The sequence below is a fragment of the Nelusetta ayraudi genome, unplaced genomic scaffold (assembly GCF_046127955.1).
Source record: "Nelusetta ayraudi isolate G7.1 ecotype Tasmania unplaced genomic scaffold, CSIRO-AGI_Nayr_v1 ptg000007l, whole genome shotgun sequence".
NCBI lineage: Eukaryota > Metazoa > Chordata > Actinopteri > Tetraodontiformes > Monacanthidae > Nelusetta > Nelusetta ayraudi.
The window spans coordinates 6,620,861-6,645,060 of NW_027466057.1; the positions used below are offsets into that span (position 1 = coordinate 6,620,861).

General features: G+C 45.5%; 3 protein-coding genes across 8 annotated transcripts; 1 reads left to right on the forward strand and 2 right to left on the reverse strand.

The window, feature by feature from the left end:
• Positions 1-269: 269 nt before the first annotated feature.
• vash1 (vasohibin 1) lies at positions 270-6,231 on the reverse strand. 5 transcript variants are annotated; one of them, XR_012926047.1, is made up of 11 exons: positions 5,923-6,231; positions 5,448-5,617; positions 4,738-5,056; positions 4,348-4,436; positions 3,751-3,807; positions 3,057-3,131; positions 2,216-2,597; positions 1,708-1,820; positions 1,392-1,496; positions 1,063-1,161; positions 270-617 (listed from the first exon to the last, which is right to left on the reverse strand). XR_012926047.1 is itself a non-coding variant. In XM_076018270.1 (10 exons), the coding sequence occupies exons 3-9, from the start codon at positions 4,960-4,962 to the stop codon at positions 1,424-1,426; spliced, it is 1,014 nt and encodes a 337-aa protein (XP_075874385.1). In that variant the 5' UTR covers positions 4,963-5,056; positions 5,448-5,617; positions 5,923-6,231; the 3' UTR covers positions 270-1,161; positions 1,392-1,423. The 5 variants fall into 5 exon arrangements, 3 of the variants coding, with proteins under 3 accessions (XP_075874385.1, XP_075874383.1, XP_075874384.1); XR_012926046.1 differs by having other exon boundaries at positions 1,063-1,496; positions 5,923-6,229; XM_076018270.1 differs by having other exon boundaries at positions 270-1,161.
• A 275-nt stretch (positions 6,232-6,506) lies between these two features.
• Positions 6,507-9,154, reverse strand: fcf1 (FCF1 rRNA-processing protein). The gene is made up of 8 exons (XM_076018272.1): positions 9,038-9,154; positions 8,451-8,515; positions 8,286-8,357; positions 8,045-8,193; positions 7,841-7,913; positions 7,657-7,744; positions 6,880-6,974; positions 6,507-6,732 (listed from the first exon to the last, which is right to left on the reverse strand). The coding sequence occupies exons 1-8, from the start codon at positions 9,038-9,040 to the stop codon at positions 6,684-6,686; spliced, it is 594 nt and encodes a 197-aa protein (XP_075874387.1). The 5' UTR covers positions 9,041-9,154; the 3' UTR covers positions 6,507-6,683.
• Positions 9,155-9,245: 91 nt separating this feature from the next.
• Positions 9,246-21,124, forward strand: arel1 (apoptosis resistant E3 ubiquitin protein ligase 1). 2 transcript variants are annotated; one of them, XM_076018263.1, is made up of 22 exons: positions 9,246-9,336; positions 10,099-10,337; positions 10,601-10,769; positions 11,973-12,193; positions 12,504-12,575; positions 12,744-12,970; positions 13,073-13,310; positions 13,994-14,163; positions 14,349-14,529; positions 14,624-14,868; positions 14,971-15,048; positions 15,127-15,268; positions 15,356-15,477; positions 15,590-15,665; positions 16,144-16,253; positions 16,345-16,524; positions 16,829-16,954; positions 17,125-17,254; positions 17,388-17,446; positions 17,546-17,635; positions 17,720-17,895; positions 18,878-21,124. In XM_076018263.1, the coding sequence occupies exons 2-22, from the start codon at positions 10,190-10,192 to the stop codon at positions 18,978-18,980; spliced, it is 3,063 nt and encodes a 1,020-aa protein (XP_075874378.1). In that variant the 5' UTR covers positions 9,246-9,336; positions 10,099-10,189; the 3' UTR covers positions 18,981-21,124. The 2 variants fall into 2 exon arrangements, with proteins under 2 accessions (XP_075874378.1, XP_075874376.1); XM_076018261.1 differs by lacking the exon at positions 9,246-9,336 and adding an exon at positions 9,713-9,776.
• The last annotated feature ends 3,076 nt before the right edge of the window (positions 21,125-24,200 follow it).

Consider the following 24,200-nt stretch of genomic DNA (forward strand, 5'->3'; position numbering starts at 1 on the left):
GAAGGCTAAAACCTACCTCAGATTTTTTTCATTATGTGACCATAAATAAAAATCCCAATAAGAGATTCAACCCTCTTATAAAGACTCTCCTAACACTAACAGCTCCCTGCTAAGACCGATGCTTTGTTGAACAAGGTGGCTGGAACGTAACCTCGGAGGAGTTGCAGAAACTGTCTGGAAGTATTGTCACTAACCTGACAGAGGTATGTATGCCCTTTATGACATCACAGCACTGGGTGTGGCTTTAATGTGCACCGCAAAACTACGTCGAGTTACCACAAGGTGATCCTTTATTATAATCCAGTGACACAACAGTCTGTTTGTACAAAAAAGATTGTGTTGCATAAAATTGAAATGAAATGGTCTCACTGGGCCGCACAGTGCCCCACACATTGTAATGAAGTTGTTTGAAGGTTTTAAAGTGTGTGTGTGACTATTTAAAAGGTCCACTGATCACTAACAAAAACTGAAGTATAAAACGACAAAGAACCTGATTAAAATATGTGATTGAAATACGAAATGCAGGGTAAAAGTGCTGCAAACATCTTCTTTACACCTTGGATGGAAATCAGACGCATGGACACCACTTAAGGCAAGTGAAGATCAAGATCAAGTTGCTACAAATAAAAAGTTAAAAAAAAATAAAAATGCAAAAGCATTTCATACACTGTACATACAAATGTGTTGTTTCTTTACATCTACAGAAAATGCAGATGAGGTTGTCGATTAGCTGCGTTGCTTTAAGTGATTTTGTAACTATTCTAGGTCATTTTTAAGGTTCTCATTTTTTTTCATTATCCTCATACTTCATTCGGCTTAACACTGATTTGAACTGAAATATGCAATAAAAATGTTCCTTATGTTCTCTTCGAATGTTCCGTCAAGGCACAAGGGTAGTGGTCAGCAAACTAGTCACAACACAAGCATCTGCTACCCAGCAGAGACTAAGTGGATTTAAAATTACATTACGCATATCAGCAGCACACTTACAGTACGACGACACAGATTGCAGACGAGCTTTAAGAGCATTTCGCTGGGCAATTTATAAAAGAGCACACAAACCTACGACGTGTCCGGTGGCGCCTTCGCATGTATCGACGTCATTGTTATCGGCCCAAGGCAGGAGTCAGTTCTTGCTGAGTTGACATCGGAAGAAAATGCCTGCAGTTATGGAAAAAAAAATCTTACGTTTCACCCCTTTGTGTGGTTAGTGAAGACGGCCAGCTGTAGTGACTATCCACAGTGCGGCGCCAGGAAACGCTTCTAGCGGGGTGAGGCTGAATGAGGTGTTTGTTCGGAGAAGGAGAAGCTGCTGGTGACCGATTCATCTCCGCGCCCTGTGAACAAGCCAGTGTCTGTGAACGGGAACCAAGAGTGGAACCTCGTTGAACCTTGTGACTGAGCGGGAGGGTTCCCCCACTTCTCAGACTCTGATCTGGTATCCGCTCATGTCGCCGGAAGGCTTCTGTTCCAAGTTCTTCTTCTCACCGGAGGGACTGCGACAGAACAGAGACAAAGAAAAAAAAAAGAATAAGCAGCGAGGCAAGTGAGTATGTCCCACGTGAGGGAGGGGAACTATGACTTCCTGTTGGCCGTGAGACATCAGCGGGATGTTTTTTTGTTTTTTTTTCCCCAGATGCACAAATGAAAACCTTACTTATCGTTGACCCAGCTGGTATTTTTAAAGAAGCGCGTGATTGGTCATACCGTCTCTCGGCGCGGCTGATCCTGCGCAAGGGGCTGCCTGGTCCTTTGTGCAGGGGCGAGCCCATGCTGTTCCTCCTGTCTTTGGTGGGAGAGGGCGGCACGGGCTTTCCAATCTACAAACACACAAAACCACAAAGTTTCAAACTTGGACAAAGTCGTGGGCCGACATTGATATTTATTGGAAAAACTCTTCCTCCAGATATAACAGTAAACATTTTTTACGAGGACCCAAACAAGTTTTGCTAACTCAAGCATGCAAAATTGAATTTCAAATGAAAACAAAAAAAAAACTCAGCAAAATAAATAAAATTTAAATAAAAATTGTATGGCTGTCTTTTATTTGCAGCCTTTTGATTTACATTTCAACCTTATTTGCCCTTGGAAAAAGGTTCTATCTATCTACCTAGTGGAAGCTTAACATTAAAAAAAAAAGCAGCTCTGCATTGATATTGTTGCTTGTTGGTGCTACGGTGGCTTCAACATAAGTGACGGAAACCTCCCAGCGCACCTTGAGTCTCATGTCTCGCGTGTGCCTCTCCAGCTCTTTCCGCAGCTCCTCGCGGCTCAGCTTCTCCACGTCCAGGACGGAGTGCTTCCACTCGATCTGCTCCACGCTGTGGGGGTCGTGGGACACGTACTGCCCGATCCGGATCTTGTGCAGCCTGTGCCAGTAGCCCCTGTAGGCCGCCTCGAAGTCCAGCACCAAGTCCATCAGCGTCCGCAGTTCCAGGGGCTTGAACATGAGGTCCTCCCGCCGGCTGATGCCCAGCGCGCCAAAGCGCCCGCCGCTGTGGACCCCGAGCACGATGTGGTGGAAGTGGTTCCCTGAGAACTGAGACTGGAAGCTGAGGGGGAAACGCTCCACGCCGGGCATGTTGTTGGTGAGGTAACTGCGCCGATGCGGGTCAAAGACCAATGGTTTTAGACTCTTGGGCAAAATATAAAGATAGAACATGTGAAAAGGCTTAAAGGTCCCTCATGATGAGAAGTGTTTCCTTCTAAATATGTCTCTTATCTGAGACTGAACGCCCCAGAAACGGCCATCATTCTTTTCTTTTGTTAACTGTGCTTTTGTATGTGCTAAAACATACAACTCTGCAGAATCAGCCGAGTCTGACATCACAAAGGGAACTGATACCTTTCCCCAGCTAGTGAAACGCACCCAGTTCTCGCTGTACACTAACAATAGCATGCTTTTGTTAGAGGCTTTTTGCTGTATCCCCCTCGAAACACATGCCACGGCCAACAGAGCAGGAGGCTGCGAACAGAGGGCTAAATACGCTGTTTTCTCTGCTAAAAAATGGGACCTGTTAAATAGCATGCATCATGATTGGCTGTTGTAAGGATACATCCCAAGGATCACCGCCTCCAGGCATTTGATTGGCAGAGCCTCCCGCGTCATCTCTTTAGCAATGTCCATCAACCTGGGCAGAACAGTCAAAAGCAAAGTTTGTTTTTTCTGCTCACCCGCCCACGACATAGGACATCCAGACAGGATGATTGGTTATGTAAAAAAAAAAAAACAGGAACATTTTTCATTTAGACAAGGAGATAAAGTCCTGCTGGATCTAATAAAGCAAGACACAGGGATGTTCTCAGGCTCAGGTGGCAAAGATATGGATGGCAGATTTTGATTGACACCATTTTTTTTTTTTTTTTTTTAAAGAAGTTGACAACCTATTATTTTCTCCCCCGTTCTTAATGAACATAGTTGTTGTGCTATGAAGGCATGCATGGTCCCTCTGTGGGAACAGCATATTCATATTGCCATGTGGGTGGGCCAACGTTTTGTGCCAAACGCTTTTATATAAATAGCAGAATCTGAGCAGCGTTTAAAAAGAAATACCAGAATATCACATCTGATAGATGTTATTGTGGGTTCATCAATCATCTGCATGCCTGCCGTGCTAATTTCAGAGGATCAGACGTTTGCAGTCCTGATCGCGCTTGACATGTCTTCAACATCCAGTTTCTGCAGCTGTTAGTCCTGAGACCCTCATTGATGATCAGCCCCGGATAAGAGATAAGAAAACAAGTGCTTACGCAGTCAGGGGACGGCTCTTCTTAATTTCAAAAAACTGCGTACCCGTGTGATTGTACCTGTAGGAAACTGTTAAGGTCACAGAACAACAGGGAGAGAACTCTACACAGGATGCAGCGGGGGAGGAGGGACAAGCCCTTAAACGGCTTTGTGATATTCATAGTCTGTTGGTTAATTATGGATGAATCTCTGCCCTGACTGGAAATCAGGCTTAATTTAGAATCTACACTGGCCTACTTCCTATTGTCTGCCCCATATTAATCCAAGTGTGTGAAAACAGTGGGTCAGTGGGATTTTGCGGATGTTTGTCAGCACTATTACTGGGACTTCTGAAATATAGCGGTTCATTAAAAGGGCATCCCCGTGTTTCTGAAGTGGGCTTGAATTTGTCAACAGACAATAATGTTATTGATAGCTGTACATGACATATTTCTGTCACGTCCGAGAACTATTTGCTCAATTTTCAGTGGTTTACATGCTTCCTATAGACAAATACCTTACACGACCAACAGAAACATCTTCTGAACATATTTCTTTACTTCCATCACTTCCATCAAGTTCAGCTCAAACCAGACCATCCAGTTGTACTGTAAGGATACTGCAAATCCCTGATGTATTTCTGTATGGCTTCCAGTCGCTGTGGGATGGTGGTGGTGGGTTGGTATGTAGGCACACTCGGTGGTGGAATCTGTGCCACAGAGCATCCAAACAAACTGCATTATCCTCAGACAAACCCAATATTCATTGTGAACAGACAGCGTAGTCATGTGTGCAAGTCTCTGTTTAAATAAGCTTTATCTCCACTGCTGTGACATTGCCATGGGAGATCGAATAAAAAGAACCATTGATGTGTGCATGGGTTATGTTATGTATAATGATGTAAAAAAGTGTGATAAAACTATTTTAAATTTGGAGAAAGGTGGAGTACTTGAGCTTCAGAGTCTTGTGTCCTTCTGACAATGCGTTTATTCACTCCCCAGTTCCTTTACCTTAGGCAGGTCGGTGGCGCCCCGGATCTCCTTCTCCAGGTGCTCGCCGCTGGGATGTATTCGAGCCACGTGACGCCACATCCGGTCCCAGGTCTCCTCGTCCACCGGGAAGCCGCCCCTGTTCACGTTGCAGGGCAGCCCTCCGTCCCTCAGCTCCTCCTCGCCGTCATCCTCCGGCTCCTCGTCCCTCTCCTGCTGCACCGAGCAGACCGCCGCGCTCAGCATCCTTCCGTCGGCAGGAAAGCTACAAGGAAAACTAGTGCTGCGTTACGGGCAGATCTGCATTCCGTGTCAGCAGTGGCACTGCCTTGAGGTAGCACTGAAAAGGTGGAGAGGGAAATAAGCCATATGTAAAATGTATGAATGAATACAACTACTTCTGCTGCTGCTTAATAGTAGTAATGGTAGTAATAGAAATTACAATACTTCATTGTCTTTAAATCCCGTGAAGCTGTAAAGTCTATCTTCACTGCTTATTTTTTTTTCTTCTTGTTACTATTATTAGACTCGTGGTTTGGCCACCTCAGTTGCACAAAAACACAGCCTTAATAACCTCGAAAGACATCGCTGACTCTGCACAACCATTTAAAAAAATAAAATACATTTATTTATTCTAAGAGATCAACTGCAAACGGTTGTCTTAAATCACAGGAAATGTGCGCATTCGACTCGCATGCAGAACTCGCCATAACACCCAGGGCCACGCTCACCAGGCTGATGTCCGGCTTAATCAGCTCGCAGGTTCAAGGAGGGGTTTTCCACAACAGATGGACAGCTCATGATACCCAGGGGCGTGTGGCAGAACGACAGTCGGCGCTGTGGAGTCCTCCCCGATCAGATCGGTGAGGCCAAAACAGAAGACTGGTGTCTCTCGTTAAGTCTTTTAAAAAAAAAAAAAAAGGAAAGGAAAGGGAAAAGAACTGTTTGGAATTAGAAAAATCCAGGAATGATGCAACGCTTTATTCAACTTAGTGTCGTTTGATAGGCAAATATTAGTGATAAAATCGCCAATTAGCGTGTGGCCTATATTTAATAAGAGGACGGTTGGTTTGAAAGTTCATCGGTAAACCAACACACCCCTCAAGGCGTCACTTCCAGACTGTAAGCGGATTGACCGCGCAGACAGCATTATAATAGAAAGGACTAATTTCGCTAGTACCGTCAGAGGTCATTCACATCACACACCCCGAGGATCGCCGCTGCCGTTTTTCAATCCCGTCCGTCCCCTTCGACTCTGCTCGGCTTCAGCTCCTCTCCTGCTCCGCTCGCCTCCATCCCAGCCGGCCGCGGCGCCTCATTGTTCATGCAGATGCTCCCTCGCCTTCACCGAACTGCTGCTGCGGCCGCTCCGCTTCACGCACAGCGAGACACTCCCAGAGCTCTCCCCACTGCGCATGCTCCGTACGCAGCCCGTGATCTCAAGCCGTGACAAATGCTGCATTCAGGTGCACTCCGAAAGATGCCCAAAGATTTAGCAAGGGTTTTTGTTTGTTTTTTGAACGATGTATAATATTTGCCATGCATTTACGATACAACACGAAGAACACGAGGGAAGAAAAACGTTTTAAATGACGTGGCTTGAGACTCAAGTGTTTTTACCTCTTAGTAAAACCCACCATTATTATTCATATTTGTGCTAAATTATTAATTTAATTTACTACTTCTAAATAATTAAAATGTAAAACACAGAAGACAAACGATGCAAAACATGAACCACAGGGGATCTAATACAATGTAACCCACAGCGATTAAGGAATTGGAGACACAGAGAATATGCAAGCATTTATTCTCGTCCATGTCAAATAATTAGAACCACAAAACTTGAGGCTATTTAAGAAAGAAAGAAATACCAACCTCAAATTTTAAAAAGATTATTACATATCTGAAAAGTGATATTAAACAGAACAACTAAAGCAGTTTACAGGTTTGTTTCAGCTGCAGAAACATTAAAACCTTGGAGCACCATAGTCATCAGGCATCCGTTCAATATTGTACCTGAGGAGAGGAGGGAGGCGGGGACAATATCAGTATATATAACAGAAGGCACTATCCATAGTTTAAAATTTTCTCCTTCAGCTTGAGTCATGAAAAGCATCTGTATATTCCAGTCATGGTAATCATGTACTGCCTGGAGGTAGTTACCTGTGGTTAGAGATGTACATAATTGGCACCCCCGGGATCTTCCTGATCCTCCTCTTTAAGTCTCTGTCCACAGTTGCTAGGATGTAACACTTGTGCTGGGGAGAAACGGTGCAATTAGAAGCCAAACATTCACATCCGACATAAATCACAAAATAACAACTCTTTTTACACCAGAAGTTCACGCAAGGTGACTCTTCCGTGGTTACTGTTGGTAAAAACCATCAGGGTTCAGAGGAGTACAATATGAAGTAAAACAACAACATGACCTCGAAGAACTGTGAAACCCAAGGCGAAGCTAGAGAGCATGGCAACAGTGGCTGCACTCTTCCTTTAATCACATGGGAGTCAGAGCCAATGACATGGAGCATCATTTGACTCTTTGGCACACACTTGACAGACCACATGATGCGAACCCAGGTCAAGAGGTGCAGGCTTCACAAGGCCATGGTGACTTTGAACAAAAAGGATCAAGGTTGCAGCCAACAAACCTATTTCATTATTATGTGTGATTTACAGTCAAAGACCATCACAACTGTATCTTTTTTTTAAGTGTTTAGACAAATAGTGTTTAACATTTAATGTTTAACTGAACTGTATAATTGTATAATTTCTGCAATAAATACAACATTTATCACAATAACATCACACACATTGGTGTCAGGGCTCTGTTATAATAATAATAGTTATAATCGCTGCAGACCACACTAAATCAATGCCAGGAGTGAACATTAGGTAGACGCATGACCAGGGTTGCGTCAGAACACGAAAGCAAGATACCTGTGTGACCCTTTGCACTAAGCAGTCATCAGCGTAGGTTCCCTTGTGTGCACATGGTAGCCGCTCAAATCTTGAGTCCTTGGCTATCCTGCAAAAACAATATCCATATAATTGTTACGGTAAACATTGCTACAGTGAAACTTTATTACACTCTTGTTGCATTTCCAAGATTTGCAGTTCCTACCTGAGTGCGACTCTGTACTTCATTCCAAGCTTTTCGATCTCAGCCATTACACAGTCTGTGATACATGGAATACCTGGAAAGGATGGAATAAAAATGAATTGCTTTGCTATTTCTGTATTGTTAAACATAATATTTAAGAAGGAAACAAACATATTTGCTCCTATTTATAACAATAACAACCATAAAAGTAACTCTAGTACTTACATTTTGCGTACAGACAGTCCATCATAGACTGAACAACATCTAATTTGGCCTTGATGGAAAAGTTGATAAAGTTAGTGTCGACAAGAATGTGGTACGGTGGACCAAGCTGAGTGTTGTACTGGAAGAACAGGCATGATGGGTATTTTGTCCTGGGCAAAGAAATAAAAAATATTATGATACCCATTAACAACAAGTTCTCATACAATTTTACATATTTTTTTTTTCTTTTTTACCAACTTACACTTCTCTTTCCTTTAGCTCCGAAGGATCTTTCTTCTTTTTCTCTTTGGGTTTGGCGCGGTCCTTTTCTTTTCTATTTGGCAAACATGTGCTTAGTTTTAGCTTTGTTGTGTTAAAATAAACGGAGGAAAGTATCTGGATTATGGGACAGATATAGGACACTTACAATCTTTGATCTTTCGGACTGATCATTCTCTTCATCGCGGCAAACCTCTTCGTTTGTTGCTTCCCCTTGAATAAGAGTTTCATGGTACAGAAATTAGAATCAACCTAGATATCACAGTCTCATCATTATACATCACATAGTATTGGTTTAACATAAAGTGTATCAACTAGAAAGTCAATGAAATGAACTGAAACGGTAAACCGACTAGTCAAAGATGTTAAGAGGCAAAAGTGATGTTCCAAAAGGTTTCAAAACAAACATGCTATTAGCTGGCTGCGAGAAGCAATCTTATTCCCATCACGGCAGCCTCTGAAGACGAGACCACGGCCGATGTAATTCCATTAATGTGTTCTTTAATGTTTAATAGTTGTTAGATTTAATCAATGCTTACGGATTGGAAACAACTTTCAAGAGTTTTGTTTGTAACGAGAGTGCTCGTCGTTCGATCGCTAACGTGAAAGCGCTAGTCCTGCTTTCTTAGCTCGGTTGCTTGCCTACCCTAAAGTTTCTTGGACTTCACGCACAGACAATAACATCACTTGTAAATAAAACGTGTGTGTTAGTTTAACAAACAGAAAAATACGCACCATTGTTTATATTGAGAGCTGTAGGTCTTTTTTGCCGTAAGAACGTATTCCCTTTCCCCTCGTGTGTTTCTGTGTGGTCGACGCACTTGTGACGTCATCAAAACGCGACATCCCCCCCCTTTCTGCCTTTCTGCGCATTTTTGTGTTTGACAAGCTAACTGGTGGGGGTAGGAGCACCCACCGCTTTGTGCGACACATAAAAGGTTACGGTACGTTTACACTCGAGCTTTGCGCACTTGTGCCGTTGCAGTCGCTGTATGCTTGGCATGTTTGGGTGTGCACTTTAAGAGCCGCTGCAGGTCAGTCACCCTTGTCCTGAAATAACGTTGGTATTGTTGGCTAACTCGGCTAGCGGTATGTTCCTGTTCGCCGCATCTGTCAATAGAATGGTAGCAACTCGTGAGGTTAGCCTCCACCTTTACCTTGCGCCACCGGTGTCAACACACCGGCGGCGTTTGTTGATGTTGCGGCATCGCCGGGGCCATTTAAACCAGCTCTTTATTTATTGTCAAAAATCTTATTTTAAGCCATCAATGCAAGACACCTTTTTCTTAAGTAAATCAAACCAACGCCGAGTGATTGAATAGGTTGTGTGTGTCGAACCGTGTCTTTTTTTATTTATTTATTTTTATTTATTTTATTTATTTATTTCATTTTATTTTATTTCATTTTAAGCGATTTGCAGCGGCCGGGTGCAACCGTTGGACACCTTTGCTAAACCGTCTAACCAGCTTACCGGGTATCCGAAATCGAGCTGCTGTTTTCTTGTTCTTCGTCTCGCTTGTTTCCAAGCAGATTATTTGTTCATTCTGTTTTGTTTTGTTTTGTTTTTGTTTTTTATTCAGCCTGGTTCCTAATGTATATTTCACAGCTGCTGTTATTGATTGTAATGTTATTCTCTGATCTCCTCAGGCTTCTCTAAGCTGGCACCTAAAATATTCATGCTTGCTTGATGACGTCCTGTCTTTCCGACACTCTGCTGTTTGCCGTGTCAGCTTCAGTCTATGTCCTATATGCTCACCAAGTTAGTCACCGTCTGTAATTTCTACTCTCATTTGTAGGGGACTTTGACTCGCTGTCCTCCTGGTGAGAGACACTTTTTTTTTTCTTCTGGGGACGCGGGAATCCGAGTGAAGGCTGAAAGATGGTCTGATGGACCGCCGCTTCTTCCTGACCTTCTTCCTCTGCTCTGTGTTGTGGATCTTCTTCTGGGAGGTGCGGTGGAAGAAAGGGAAAGAAAGTCAGATTGAGGAATGGCTTCAAGGGCACAGACTCTCTCAGTACGGACATTTATTTGAGGGTGAGTTGCTTGGAAATTCTATGTGGCCTTATGGCTGATGTGGTAACTGTATCATAAATTGTTTTAATGGGTTGGCAGAACTGCCCATGTATTTCTAATAAATGGGATTTATTAAAGGAATATTCAAAGGGGGAAACAAAACAGTCCAGACTTTGTGTATGTTATTTATATTATGTCTGTACTTGGGCTCACTGCCAACTATGCAAGTAGATGTGTGCTTTGCATATTTATGTCTTTATTTCTTAAAATCTGAATTCACTCAGATGTACAGACGCTGGAGGAACTGAGTTTGAGCGTGCTGAGCCGTCTTGAAGAGGTGGTGAAGGAACAGCGGCGCTGGAGGGAGATTGCAGAGGCTCACATCCAGCTGCTGCGAGACTTCGCCTTCCAGGAGTGGCTCTGTTCTCAGAACCTGGAGCACTTCTACCATACGTAAGTCAACACACTGTCGCTTGTTGTGTCATCAATGTTTCATTTTGTCGTGTTGCCTTTTTTTTTTTTTCCTTTTTTTTTTTTTTCAACGTCTTTAATTATTCCCGCCACGGTAAATTGCTGCCTCTTGTCGGCCTTGTTTGTTTCCGTCCACTTGAGGGCACCCTCTGCTAATACGGTTGGCTGACTTTGCTGACGATGAGCTTGCGAGGCTGCAGTGTTTCCCAGGGTCACTGCAGTGGAGGGTGTTCTTCAGGGATCGTTATTGTAATGCCACACAAGCAATGCAGATGTTTGTGCGTGCGTGCCGGTGGAGCGCAATCATCGGCTACGGATTAGAAAACACCTTGAGGTCTGGTTTTTCTTAAACGCATGCTAATGTTTTTTTTCCAAGTAAAACATTTGTGGTAGGGTACAAAGTGATGCAGGTTTTTAAGGTCAAGGCTGCCACACTAACAATGTCTTTATTCATATCTTCATTGCAGCGTTTGCTGTTCACTTTGTGGCCAAACTTAAGTTCACTGACTCATTCTGTCAGCACAAGATTGTGTTAAATTTTCTGGACTTTGTGTCTCTAAAGATCTTCAAGCTGATTCCTCGTGACTTTTTTTTTTTTTTTTTTTTTAATATTGAGTGTAGTAAAAAGAATGAATAAATTTATACAGTGAAATAATTAAAGCAAACAAAACTGTGCCCCACGGCTGTAATAACATTAATTTCTGGTAGGTAGACGGGTCCTGCTGTTGAGGAATTGCTTTGTTTTATTGTTCAAAGCTTGTAAGAATTTTACATGCTGGATTTAAAATGTAGACATGTATTTTTTGATCAGTAATGCATTTATATTGCTCACAGAATTAAAGGTTATTTAAATGATTCCCAGGGCACGATTGTCAGAAGCTTCCCAGCTTGTAAAGAAAGAGGCACATCGCCCCCATTAAAGGCGTTCACATGTTCATTTTCTGCTGGACTTTTTTCTGCTTTTGTTCTTTGTGAGACGCAAGGCTTCTCTGCTTCACTGTTCTGTGTTGACTCAACCAACAAGTTCAGCAAAAGACGAGGTTTGCTCTCAATGAGGCGTTTCTGACCCGACTTGATGTTTATCTTGCACATAGAACAGCCTGTTGTGCTCACTTCAGGCGGCGCTCTGGTTCAGGATACGGAGACGAGGTGTCTCAACGGTGTCACTCTTGAATTCTGCTGCAGACTGAAGACGTTGGGTTGTGTGAATCTGGATGACCTGTCGCGGTTCGACAGTCAACTGCAGCTGTCTCTAGCTGCCTGGGGCTACTACTACGAGGACTACATACGGCTGTCTACAGGCATCAAGATCCTCCAGACCTCCAGGGAGACTCGTGACCAGGACTACGAGATCCGGCTGGTGCACAGCCTTGCTGAGAGGCGTCTGAATGAGAAGTGGTCCGCCGGTGAGTTCATGAGAACTTCCCGCTTAAATAATCAGGAAAACTCGACTCGAGTGTCGCTGAGCACTGAACAAGAATTTATTTTCTAAAGGTTAATTATTACTTGAAGTGAAACTAAAATCAACTATTCTTTGGGTGCGGTTTTCAAATTCCATGCCACAGTTTAAAAATAGCAACCGTGCTGACAACGTGCATGTCCACACCAAGGAAAAAACCTCCTGTGCTCAAAGATCATAAAACTAGCTTGAACTAGCTTGAGATCAGGAAGTGAGTTTTGACATGTCGGTATTGATAAACTCACTTTTCCTTTCAGCGGGTGCTCTCCTATTTGGCTGTACTGTGGCACTGTGCTTTTTGATAAGGGACCTCATGTTTTACGTGATTGGTAAGTCCTGCTTTGCCTCTTTTACGTCCCTACGGCTGGTTGTCTCTCAAGTGTGCGCACATTGGCAACAGGCTCGACCGGCGAGAGCTGAAAGTAGCCAACGTGGTAGCAAGCGCTCGCTCATGCCCTCGCTCTATCTTTGCTGCTTCCTCCTTCTTGCCGCCGCAGGTGGAATTACTGTTTCCATCATAGCGTTTGTCTTCACCATCAAGTTCCTCTGCGAGCTTGCAGCAAGAGTTGTCAGCTTCCTGCAAAATGAGGATCCGGGGCGACGCGGTGACCGCAGCATCTACGACTATGTCCGCGGCAACTACCTGGACCCGCGCTCCTGCAAGGTGTCCTGGGATTGGAAGGAACCGCAGGAAGTGGGGCAGACGATGAGCTTCAGAGTCCAGGTGACGGTCGATAACTTTTGTCACCCACTTCATAACTCTGATGTGGAGAAAATCGAGCGGGCAGGTCTTGACTTCTGCTACTTCTCATCTCGCCCCTTGCAGCTGTTCTATAAGAACGGACAGCCTTTCCCTGCCCACCGGCCCGTGGGACTGAGGGTCAACATCACCCACATCGAGCTGGCGCTGGACATCCCCGTTACGCAGGAGGTTCTGCAGGAGCCGGAGTCCAACGTGGTCAAAGTGGCCTTCACCGTGCGCAAGGCGGGCCGCTACGAGGTCGCTGTGAAGCTGGGCGGCCTCAACGTGGCCTACAGCCCCTATTACAAGATTTTCCAGCCAGGTGTGAATTTGATCTCGATCCGTTTCACATCCAGCTAGGGCTGTGCGATTAATGGATTTTAAATGTATTAGTCAAGACAATGTTCAAAAAGGAAAATCTTAAAATGGATTTTCTTCTCGCATGCTTCCGGGCTGTGCGCCTCCATATGTCTATTTTACAGAATGTGAGGGTTTTGCACTTTATTCATTCATTGTCGTTCAAGATGATCCACAAGGGATTCATTTGTGTTTGATTCTTACGTTTTCACTTTTCTCCCAAAAAAGTGAACAGAATCTTTGTTTATGAAGAACCTGTTCATTTTCAAGTGAAGTTTGGTGACAGTGAGGTTGTCACTTCATTAATCCCAAGGGATCCGTCTTTGTTTAGTCAGAGATTAGTCAAGACTGTAAATGTTGTCACTTCATTAAACCCAAGGAGGAATGAAGTGCAACTGAAAGATGCACTTCATTCCCAATAGGAAAATTTGTTTGCTATTTTTCTTTAAGAAATAAAGATCACGTTTGAAATACTTTATTCCACTGTGTTGTAGTTTTACAAAAAATTTAAATAGAAAATCGAGTTTTCAGAGAAAAAAATTGAGTTTTTAGTTTTGTCCAAAATCGCCCAGCCCGACATCCAGCTTCTGTTTTAGGGAAGAATCATTTGCTCAGTGTTTGTCTTTTCTCTCCTCTTGCGCTCCACAGGCACTGTCGTCCCATCGAAAACCAAGATAGCCTACCACTTCTCCACCTTGGTGCTAACAAACGGCCAGCAGCACATTTTGCAGATTGAGCCCAGGGACGAATACGGAAACCCCACCAGTAACTCCACATCCCTCACAGACGAAGCCAACTACAGCGTCCACGTGCACTCGGTGAGTACAACTCTTTCTGTGAGCTTTTATGCTGCCATGTGAACATTTAATTGTGCTAAAAAAAAATAGGAACAACCCAATCGCTTCAGTCTTGCGGGGACGGTTGCCAAACCTAGAGTGCAGCTGCCTCCCAGAAATGTGAGCTGGGACGAATTCAAGTATTTTTTATCTGTCTGTTCCTCCAGCTGGGCACCGTGGATGACGACAGTCTAGAAGAGTACTACAGTAAGTCCGTTTCTCTGAACAAGCAGCAGTGCCAGGTCCTGCTCAGACTGACCCTGAGGAGGACCGGCTGTTTCAGGACCCGCATCTCCTACAAGGACCAGCTGCTCAGCAACGGGGAGTTTGACATTATTGTTCTCAATGGTGAGCGTCCTCTTCGCGCTGCCCCACGGCACACAGTGATTTCTTTTCATGCTGAATATGCTAAAATGTAATTGAGTGTCTCTTCATGTTGCAGAGAATGAGAAGGCCTGTGTGGAGAAGAATGTCTCCACTCCGGGCATAAGCATCTACTTTGAGGCGTACCTTTACAACAGTGGGAACTACAGCGGTTCCTCGTGGCAGTTGCCGGCCTCCTCTCTGCTGGCTCCTCAGAGGAGGCCTTCCATGGGAGAGGAAGAGGAGGAGCACGACTCTCCTGTGGAGGGACAACCCGAGAAGGTCAAGAAACCAAAAAAGGTCTACTGTTACATATCGCCAAAGGTATACGGTTAACACCTCACGCACAGACTGGCTTCATTTACCATGCGGGATTTTCAACCAGCGTGTGTTGTAATGCCGATACAATCTTCCCTGTTTCAACAGCAACTATCCGTCAAGGAGTTCTACCTGAAGATAATTCCGTGGCGCCTTTTTACTTTTCGCGTTTGTCCGGGAACGAAGGTAAGCGGGTCTGACAAATCCTTGCAAGATGTCACTTCCGCCTTCTTTTATCTCACGGGCTCACTGTTGCCTTCACAGTTCACCTACTGTGGTCCCGACCCCATCCATAAGTACCTGACTCTGGTGGTGGATGATGGCATCCAGCCTCCCGTGGAGCTCAGCTGCAAAGACCGGAACATCATGGCCGCAACCTTCATCCGCTTCCTACACAAGAACATTGGTTCGTCCACGTCCAGCGCGGTTACTCGAACCCCCTTTTGTCTTTGTGTGATGCGCGGCTGTAATCGTTGCGCCGTGTTGTCCGCAGGCGGCTCGGAAACGTTCCAGGACAAGGTGAACTTCTTTCAGCGGGAACTCAGGCACATTCACTCAAAGAAACCTCGCACCAAGACCTGCCTAAAGATCACCCGTCACTTCATCCTCGATTCAGTGAGCGCTCCTTCGTTTTCTGCACCAGTGGTAGAGAAACTGGCTTCTCACGGTGACTCTCGAGCTGCGTCCTGACTTTTCACGCTCAACTGTGACTCTCCCTCTTTCACAGTCCCTGAAGGCCACAAGGAACTTCTCTGTGTCAGACTGGAGCAAGAACTTTGAGGTTGTGTTCCAGGATGAGGAAGGTACGGGTGTTTTTCACTCTTGTGGGAAGCGTCACTTAAAACTCCTCTCCTCGTCTTAAGTCAGAGACACAGTAGGAAGTGTTCACTCTGTAAGATTTAGTAGCATCTAGTGGTAAGAAAGCATATTGCAGGCTAATAGTAGGCCACGTCGGTTATAGCTGGGAATCTGTGTTTTCTGATGTCCGCATTGATCTCACATCTTTCTCATGTGATGTGATCTCATACTATTTGATTACTTTAAGTTAACGACTCAGTAACTAAATAGTTTTATACCGAGGGATCCCTGTAAATGCTACACTCTGGCCCTTTATTATGTTAATAATAATCGTAATACATTTTATTTGTATAGCCCTTTTCTGAAAACTCAAAGACACTTTAAAAGAGCATTAAAATAATGAAATCGGTACGTATAACTACAAACAAATCCAAATGTAATGGTGGACATGGTGGTAAAAATGTATTTTTCTTCCTCCTGCAGCTCTGGACTGGGGAGGGCCTCGCAGGGAGTGGTTCGAGCTGATCTGCAAGACTCTCTTTGATACCTCCAACCACCTGTTCACCCGCTTTAGCGACAACAACCAGGGCCTTGTGAGTTTGAGCTTTTTTTTAAAAGTTTAAGCCGCATTAATAAAATGACCTTTCGTCGCCTTTTGGAAAGAGCTTCCTTGCTGTGTTCCAGGTGCACCCCAACGCCGAGCGGCCGGCCCACCTGCGACTCAAAATGTACGAGTTTGCCGGTCGCATTGTGGGCAAGTGTCTGTACGAATCGGCGCTGGGCGGCGCCTACAAGCAGCTGGTGCGGGCTCGCTTCACACGCTCCTTCTTGGCCCAAATCATCGGCCTCAGGATGAACTACAAGGTATGGAACACAGCCCCCGCCGTGCTTGGATTGTTTACCCCGTGCCGTTAGCCGCTCTGTCTAATCACATTAACGTTCCCCTCAAAGCCAAGAAACCCGATGCGGCTCTCGGCTGTATTTATTCCATAGAGAACAAGCCGGCATGTTTTGCTGTTTATCCCACTTCCTAAGATTTCAAAGCCGAGAGCCGACTCGCTCCCCAGCCATCTTTTTGTCTCTCCCGCTAAAAAATGAAGTGTTATGTTTATTTTAAAAACGTCACAACCCACTGTTTTCACTTTATTTTTTTTCCTCCTACTCTCAGTATTTCGAGACGGACGATCAGGAGTTCTACAAAACTAAAGTCTGCTTCATCTTAAACAATGACGTGAGCGAGATGGACCTGGTGTTCGCCGAGGAAAAGTACAGCAAGTCGGGGCAGCTGGAGAAGGTGAGACGACCTTCACTAAGAGGTGCAGCTATGCCGAGTGGTCGTCCCTGCGTCCAGCTAAGCCTTTCAGCTAATGACTGTTTCCTCAGTGTTTGCTTTCACGTCTGGTCTCGATTTCACGCGCACCTTACAGCCGGCTCCTATTGTCCTGACCCTTGTTCCCCTCACAGGTGGTGGAGCTCATATCGGGGGGAGCTCAGATCGCCGTTACCAATGAAAACAAGATGCATTATCTCAACCTGCTGGCCCAGTACAGGCTGGCCAGCCAGGTGAGGGACGAGGTGGAGCACTTCCTGAAAGGTAAGCACCGCGGGCGCAGCTGCAGCCCCGACCCGTGTTTGTCTTCCTTTGTGTCACACAACAGCGTCTTTCATCAGCGAGCTCAGGTGAACGTGCACCTCAATGGGGGGGATCACTTCCTGATTGATTGCAGGTTTGAACGAACTGGTTCCGGAAAACCTCCTCGCCATATTTGATGAGAACGAGTTGGAGGTACGTGTGGCGCAAATAACAAAAAGCCCTCTTGCTGCTCAAGCCGCTGCTGCTGCCGCAGGAATTCTAAGCTTCTCCGTTCGTCTCCTCCTCCCTCAGCTGTTAATGTGCGGCACCGGCGACATCAACGTTCAGGACTTCAAGGCCCACGCCGTGATTGTCGGAGGCTCGTGGCACTTCAGGGAGAAGGTCAGTCGCGAGGAGGTGCGACCGCGGCGGCAGCGCCGGGCTGTAGCGAACGTGTCTGAGCGTCGCTGTGTTTCTGTCTCGCAGGTGATGAAGTGGTTCTGGGCCGTGGTGTCCAGCTTCACTCAGGAAGAGTTGGCCCGTCTGTTGCAGTTCACCACCGGCTCCTCCCAGCTGCCCCCCGGAGGATTCAACACCCTCTGCCCCTCCTTCCAGATCATCGCCGCACCGACGCACAGCACCCTGCCCACTGCACACACGTGGTGAGTAGAAAGACGCGTGAGGTTCTACGCCAGAGGTCCGATTTTCCCCAAAGCTCAATGCTTTGTCGTTGTCTTTTGCGCAAACTGAAGCTGCAGTGCAGATAACACTCCAAATAGAAACATGGTTGCAGGTCAAATGAGGTACACAAAGAGTCGCGTGACATGGTTGGCGTATGTGGAGACATCAGGAGACTGAGATATTTGATTCGTTTTTTTATTACACTTGCCAGTATATCAGCATCAAAGCAGCAGAGGAATCTGTCTCTCACGATTCTTCTGGGAATGATGGTACACAAACATCGTGGAAGAATAATCACATCAAAAAAATATTATGAACAGTCCAAACTGTTCATAATATTTAAATTTGTCCCTGAGCCAATAGCACAACTACATTGACACCCTCACGCTGTCCTTGACTTGTTTCCGAGTTCAAGACTTGCCAGTTATCAGCAACGCTGGGGAACCTCTGTTTTGCTTTCTGTGCCAAACACTGTCTGACCCACAGGGGATCAGGAATATCAATATTGGCTCAGCATCAATATTGGTTCAGCATTTCCACTGTGGTCTATACTAACAGATTTGTTTTTGTCTTTGTCATTAACATAAAACAAAAATCATTTGCACCAAAAACAATTTCCTGCAAAGATTTCACGATCAAATCTGAGATTGAGTAACATTTCAACATGTGTCCAAAAACTCTTTTCCTGAAAGCTGCTAAGAATCAACATCTTGCGTTTTGGACTTGGTGAATGTTGTCTGTTGAAACACTCCAGCCTTGAATCATCAATCATTCAGTCAACATTTATTTATTTAGCGCTTCACAACAACCAGCACCAGTTTCCAAAGTGCTTCACAGGAATACAAGTGTATACATAAAAGCGATAAAAGAGAAATACTTAAAAGCGTCCTGTAAAACACAACGCAACGCAACACAACGACTCGAACCTAAATGTCGGCTGCCTCTTCTTCTCCTCCTGTCCAGTTTCAACCAGCTGTGCCTCCCCACGTACGACTCCTACGAGGAGCTGCACAAGATGCTGAAGCTGGCCATCAGTGAGGGCAGCGAGGGCTTCGGCATGCTCTGACTCCTCCGGTCGGCGGGCACTGGCGCAGGGGTACGGGAGGAGGGGAAGCGAGCGCTGTAAACGTTCATCTCTATTCAGCAGGCGCCCGTCGGTTGCGAAGAATCTCCCCGACTCCGAGTAGCTTCCCTCTCTCAGGAAGAGAGGTCGGTAGCGGCGGGACCAGTGGGCTTTTCTGAGAGCAGGACTCAGTCGTGTCAAGTCTAATACTACTGAATGTACATAGAATATATTGCTTTTGTAAAAAAAAAAAGAAAAAAGAAATTCCGACAGAGAAAGGACCTGCTGGAGGCCTAGGTTAGACGCGAAGACACCTTCAGCATGGTAGTGTAACCGCTTCTTTCACATTTTGCAAAACTGAGGAAAACTTAAGCGCGGCGGCCCACATGCGATGCGTGCATCCGCAGCACTTTGGCCTTAACCAATCAGGGACTGACATGTGTGTATGTAAATATGGAAAGCCACACTTTTACTTGGATAAATGTACATAGTGTGTATACACTGGGTTTTTTTCTTTTTTTTTGCGTCTGGTGACCTTCCGACTTCTTTTTTTGATTTGACGTTTGCGGTTAAGGGATTTCTTTGTTGCTGCACATTTGCTTTGTTTTTTTCATCTGTTTTCGTTGTTGGAGGTGGGTGGGGGTGGAGGCGGGGGGGGGGGGTCGTCATAAATGAATGGGGTTTTTAAATGCGCAGCCAGGTCATTTCTATTGTTTATATGTACGTGTAACTTATTCACGTCTTGGAGTTCTGTTTGTGTCAACCTTGTCTGTGACTCTCTGGAGCGGGAAAATGTTTGTTTTGTTTTTTTCGTATTTTTATTTATTTTTTCCTAACTTGCCTTATTCACGCCCCCCTTTGCCTCAGATTGTACCCAGGGAGAAGCGGAGGGGAGCAATGGGCTGTAAATGTGTTCTGACTTTCCTACTCCTGCCTGCAGGGGTCACTGTGGACGCGAGTGCTAGTTGGATGTTGAGGAGAGTGCATACACACACGCATACATATGACATTCGTGTCTATGTATGTGGTGTGGATGCTTCCTCTACCTTCCGTGGGTCTTACCTCAGAATCCCCCCCCGCGCCAACTTTGCGCCCCGGGCTCCGAGTTGCCTCCTTCCTTCCTTTGACCCCACGACCTTTAGCCATATCTCCTCACATCCTCCGTAAAAGTCGAGTATGTTAAGCGCTCGCCACATCCTTTTATGTCATCTTCGAAAAAAAATGTGTCCGTGGTGCCGTCAGTACCGTCAGTAACCTGAGCCAACAGAGGTTTTTCCCCTCTCCCCTGATAATTGTGTAGCGTTTCTTTCACTCTCGGAGTTTACGCGTTCATTAGACGTTTTGGAAATGTAGCGCCCGAGCTGTCGGTCAACCTGCTCGCACGGCGTCGAGGGAGGTTGTGATTTTTTTTTAACTCAAAAGCGAATGAACCCCCTGATTAAGGTCTGATTGTCCTAAATAAGAACCCGATTTGCGTGTTATTGTGCGTCTCACTCGGCGCTGTGGAGAGTTTTCTCCTCATGCCGTGCACGCAGCTCTGCTTACACGACAGCGGACGTCATAACTAATTGTTTCAGATTAAATTTGGCCGCTCTCTTTTCTGTCTTTTTTTAAAAAATATGTTTTGTTTTTTAACCGTGTGAAGAGGTTTGTACTGCGATGTTTTGGGTTGTGCAATGTTTACCCGAGGAGAGCTGTGAGAACGTGATAAGTGCTTATTGAACAATGTTTCGATGAAAGGCTGTTTTTCGGCACAGACGCCAGATGCCGATGTGTTTCGCTAGAGTGGGAACAAGACACAATGTAGGTTCTGATCATGAAAAACAAAAGGAGGAGTTCGAACCTGCTTTTTTTTTTTTTTTTTTTTACTTTGTCTGACATCTCGCTTCCCGCGAGCTTCTGCTCCTCCGTTTTTACGTTAGGTGTGTCCGTGCGTTAGACGACTCGACTGAGACTTTTTAGCAGTGTAAATAGTGTGAAGTATTTGCCCATAAGCGTGAAGTTGGCAGGTACCTACTCGTTTTTGTTTGTTTTTTTTCATTTTCTGTTGTTGTTTTTTTTTAATGGCATTCTTTGCCGATGAATGTTAAAGACTCTCTGCACTGCGGGCCCTTTTGTTTATGGGAATAAAAGCATAACTGACAGAATTCTTGTCGGCCAATCTCATTCTTAGAGCATCATGTTTGGATTGCGTTTGGCGCTGAGTGATTGATCACGCACACACACGCAGACACACAGACACGCACACACACACTTTTTACAATCATAAACCAAGACCTGGACTGCGTTTTATTAACTTTGATCTAGTTTCTCGACATTAATGAAGAACTTTCACATGACGTTCTACTTTTGCAGGATCTAATAATTTATTGTGCAGGGGGGATGCATTAAATAAAATATGTGTTTATGATATAAAATATCAATACTCTGGCCCTTGACAAAAGAAACATTGAAAAAGCTGTTTTATAATGAATATAATTTGGAGTTCAGTTTCTTGTGCCGTGTTTGGTTGCGCAATAGAAAGTGGAACAAAGAAACACTGGAATTATTTCCAGTGTTTCTCCAAGTCTTTAAAGACAACACGAAAACTAAAAAAAAAAAACACAAAAAAAATTGGGGGTGTGAGTGACATTGATTCACCGAGCAAATAAACTTCCAACGTATCCTTTCGCCTTACGGACACAAGGGGGCGATGGCTCCACGTGTGGCGAGCGCGGCCCTGACCGCGAGGCTGTCGAACATCAGGACACGACGCAGAGCCGCTTTTCAATCACGCAGCCTCTCCGCACTTCACAGCGAAGTATGCCGCATTGGATCTGCTCCATCTCAGCGTTTCCTCATCCCGCCCGCGCACCTGACGAATAAAAACTGAACGCTTAAGGAAAAAAAAAAACGAAACCCTGAATGATTAGAACGTGCTGCTTGCGTGCTGCGGCCTGGGCAAGTCACAGAAATCAATCTTTTGAGGGGGGTGGGGGGGGGGGGAACAATCTCTGCTGGAAACTTCAGGCTTCCTTTCCCCCCCCTCGCCCCCCCGAGATCGACGCGTTCCTGACAGCCCTCTCAGCGTCCCGATTTATGCAAACGTGAAAGCCATGATTAGATGTTTGCTTCCTGAGTCATGCCCAATAGCCTGTGATGGAGTGTGCGTGTAAAACCTCTTCTTTCTCCTTCTGAAAAGATAAAATAAAATAAAAATGCTTTTCTTGACGGACGTGGACACGCAGGCCCCCCCTTTGGCTGTCCGAAGCTTCCACCCACATGTTCCTGGCGCGTCTCCGAACACTATAGGAGCAGGCTGGGGAGGCATCTTGAAGTACTTGGAGGCAGGAGCTCAGTTATTTGGTCTTGGCATGCACCTGTGTATTTGCATAATGGCCTCTCGAGAATTTCCCTCAGGAGTGTTTGCTAAAAACAGGACCACAAATCAGAAAGTCATCACGTGGCACACGGGGGCAGGCTTGGGGGGGGGAGGTTGTAATGTACCATATTGGAACGGTTGTCACTCCAAGGAGAGCCAGCAGCAGAGAGCAACAATGCTTTGCATTTTACTGTCTTCTGATGACACTAACTCGCTGGGAAAACACGTTGCTCTGTGGATGCTGCGCTAGTCCGTAAACATCTCCAGACTCGACTGCAGATTTTGGCTTTTGGGGCTTCGTGAGTTGTCAGGCTTCCAGTGGGGAGGTTCAGTCCACACGCGGTTCTCCTCAACCGAAGAATTTGCATAATCAAAAAATCCGGTGCTTCATTTACCAGACACCCTACTGCCTCTGACGACGGCCATTCGTTTCCCAGATCAAAGGCGACCGTGAATTGACGGCGCTCGATCTGTGGCGTGCATGAGGTCTCTGGGAAGTTCCCACTGATCTCGCTCCTTCCTGAGCTGTCTGCTTCCCATCCCCAACGTCCAGGTTCCTCCTCATCACCAGACTTGGACGCCGCTGATTAGCTGCCAACTGGATTGGCTGCAAGGTATTCATCATCTGCGATGATTGGGCCAATTTAGAGGCCAGTCCTAATCAGGGTTGTTGGGAGACAGGAAAGCATCGCCACAGCAGAGAGGGAGAAAGAGTTGATGCTGAAGATCTCCTGAGAGGGTTTGCATCAGCTTCAGCGGGGCTGTAACACAGACCTGAAGGGTCCTTCACACTTCGGTCCAGGCCCCCGCACGCATCGATCCTCCGCAGAGTCGGTCCAAAGTAACCAAGACTGCGAAGGGAAGAGGGGCTTTTCGTTCTAATTTCAAAATGAGCGACCGCTTAATGGTCTGATTTGTCTGACGCCACATGGATTAATTCCCCAAATCCTCCAGATTTGTCTCCTGTATCCGTCCAGTTCAAGCGCACGCAGGAAGCGTTTGGAAAGGAGAGGTGAAACTCATCAGGCAGGCCGGTGAGGTTTGTTGCTTTAATGCTACCCAGGGAGCTGGAGGGAGCTCCACGCCCTCCTATTGGTGCGACATGAGCCGCATGTCGCTGAGCGAAGCCGAGCGGGAGTGAAGTCAAAGCTTGTTGACCAGTCAGAAGAAAAGCCCACAGCTCCGGTTTTTGTTTTCTTTTAATATGAAATTACCGTCCTGTGGCTTTCACGTCCAGTTCATCTGCAGAACTCTAGCCTGTAGAATCAAAACTTGACCTTTCTTAAAACTGTGTAATATTTGCAGATTTTGAAGAAGAAACAGCGATATCAAGTGGTTACACTTTAGATGACAGTGGTCTTTCATTCCCTCACCCCCTCCTGAGCTTGCCTGTAAACTACAGTGGCCTGCACACCCAAACCTGGATACCTCGTCCACTTTCTTCTTCGTTGGTTTACTTGAAAACACGAGCAGTCACCCTAATTATGAAACACGCTGTCAGGCATGCTGGATTGTCTAGCAACTAACTCGGAGCAAGACCCTTGCTTGTATATTATTATATATATTAGAACCATTCTAAGGGTAGAAACACTGCGATTACAGATATTAATTGATGTATTTATGGGCAGTATATTGTGTTTTTACCAATATAAAAATCATAAATCAAGCCAGGTTTTACATACTGGACCTTTAAGAGACAGATAGAGATTTAAGAGCGACTGAAAACACTGCCTGTTGCAGGTTTGGGAGATTTCAGAGCTCAGATCTCAGAGTGGCCCGGCTGCCGTGCGAAGGGCCGTGTGTCTGAGCCGTATCCTCTCCCACCGCTGCTCTAGTCTGGAACTCAACTCCACGCAAAAGCT

Coding starts and splice junctions, on each gene's coding strand:
- vash1 (XM_076018270.1), bottom strand. CDS start 4,962: ATGCTGAGCGCGGCGGTCTGCTCGGTGCAGCAGGAGAGGGACGAGGAG. Junction 3,808..4,347: donor AAATACATCAGGGATTTGCA/GTATCCTTACAG, acceptor AGTTTCCTACAG/GTACAATCACACGGGTACGC. Junction 1,821..2,215: donor CGCGAGACATGAGACTCAAG/GTGCGCTGGGAG, acceptor GTGTGTTTGTAG/ATTGGAAAGCCCGTGCCGCC.
- fcf1 (XM_076018272.1), bottom strand. Junction 7,914..8,044: donor GGACTGTCTGTACGCAAAAT/GTAAGTACTAGA, acceptor CATCCTTTCCAG/GTATTCCATGTATCACAGAC. Junction 6,975..7,656: donor TAGTGCAAAGGGTCACACAG/GTATCTTGCTTT, acceptor GTTTCTCCCCAG/CACAAGTGTTACATCCTAGC.
- arel1 (XM_076018263.1), top strand. CDS start 10,190: ATGGACCGCCGCTTCTTCCTGACCTTCTTCCTCTGCTCTGTGTTGTGG. Junction 10,338..10,600: donor GTACGGACATTTATTTGAGG/GTGAGTTGCTTG, acceptor GAATTCACTCAG/ATGTACAGACGCTGGAGGAA. Junction 13,311..13,993: donor TTACAAGATTTTCCAGCCAG/GTGTGAATTTGA, acceptor TGCGCTCCACAG/GCACTGTCGTCCCATCGAAA.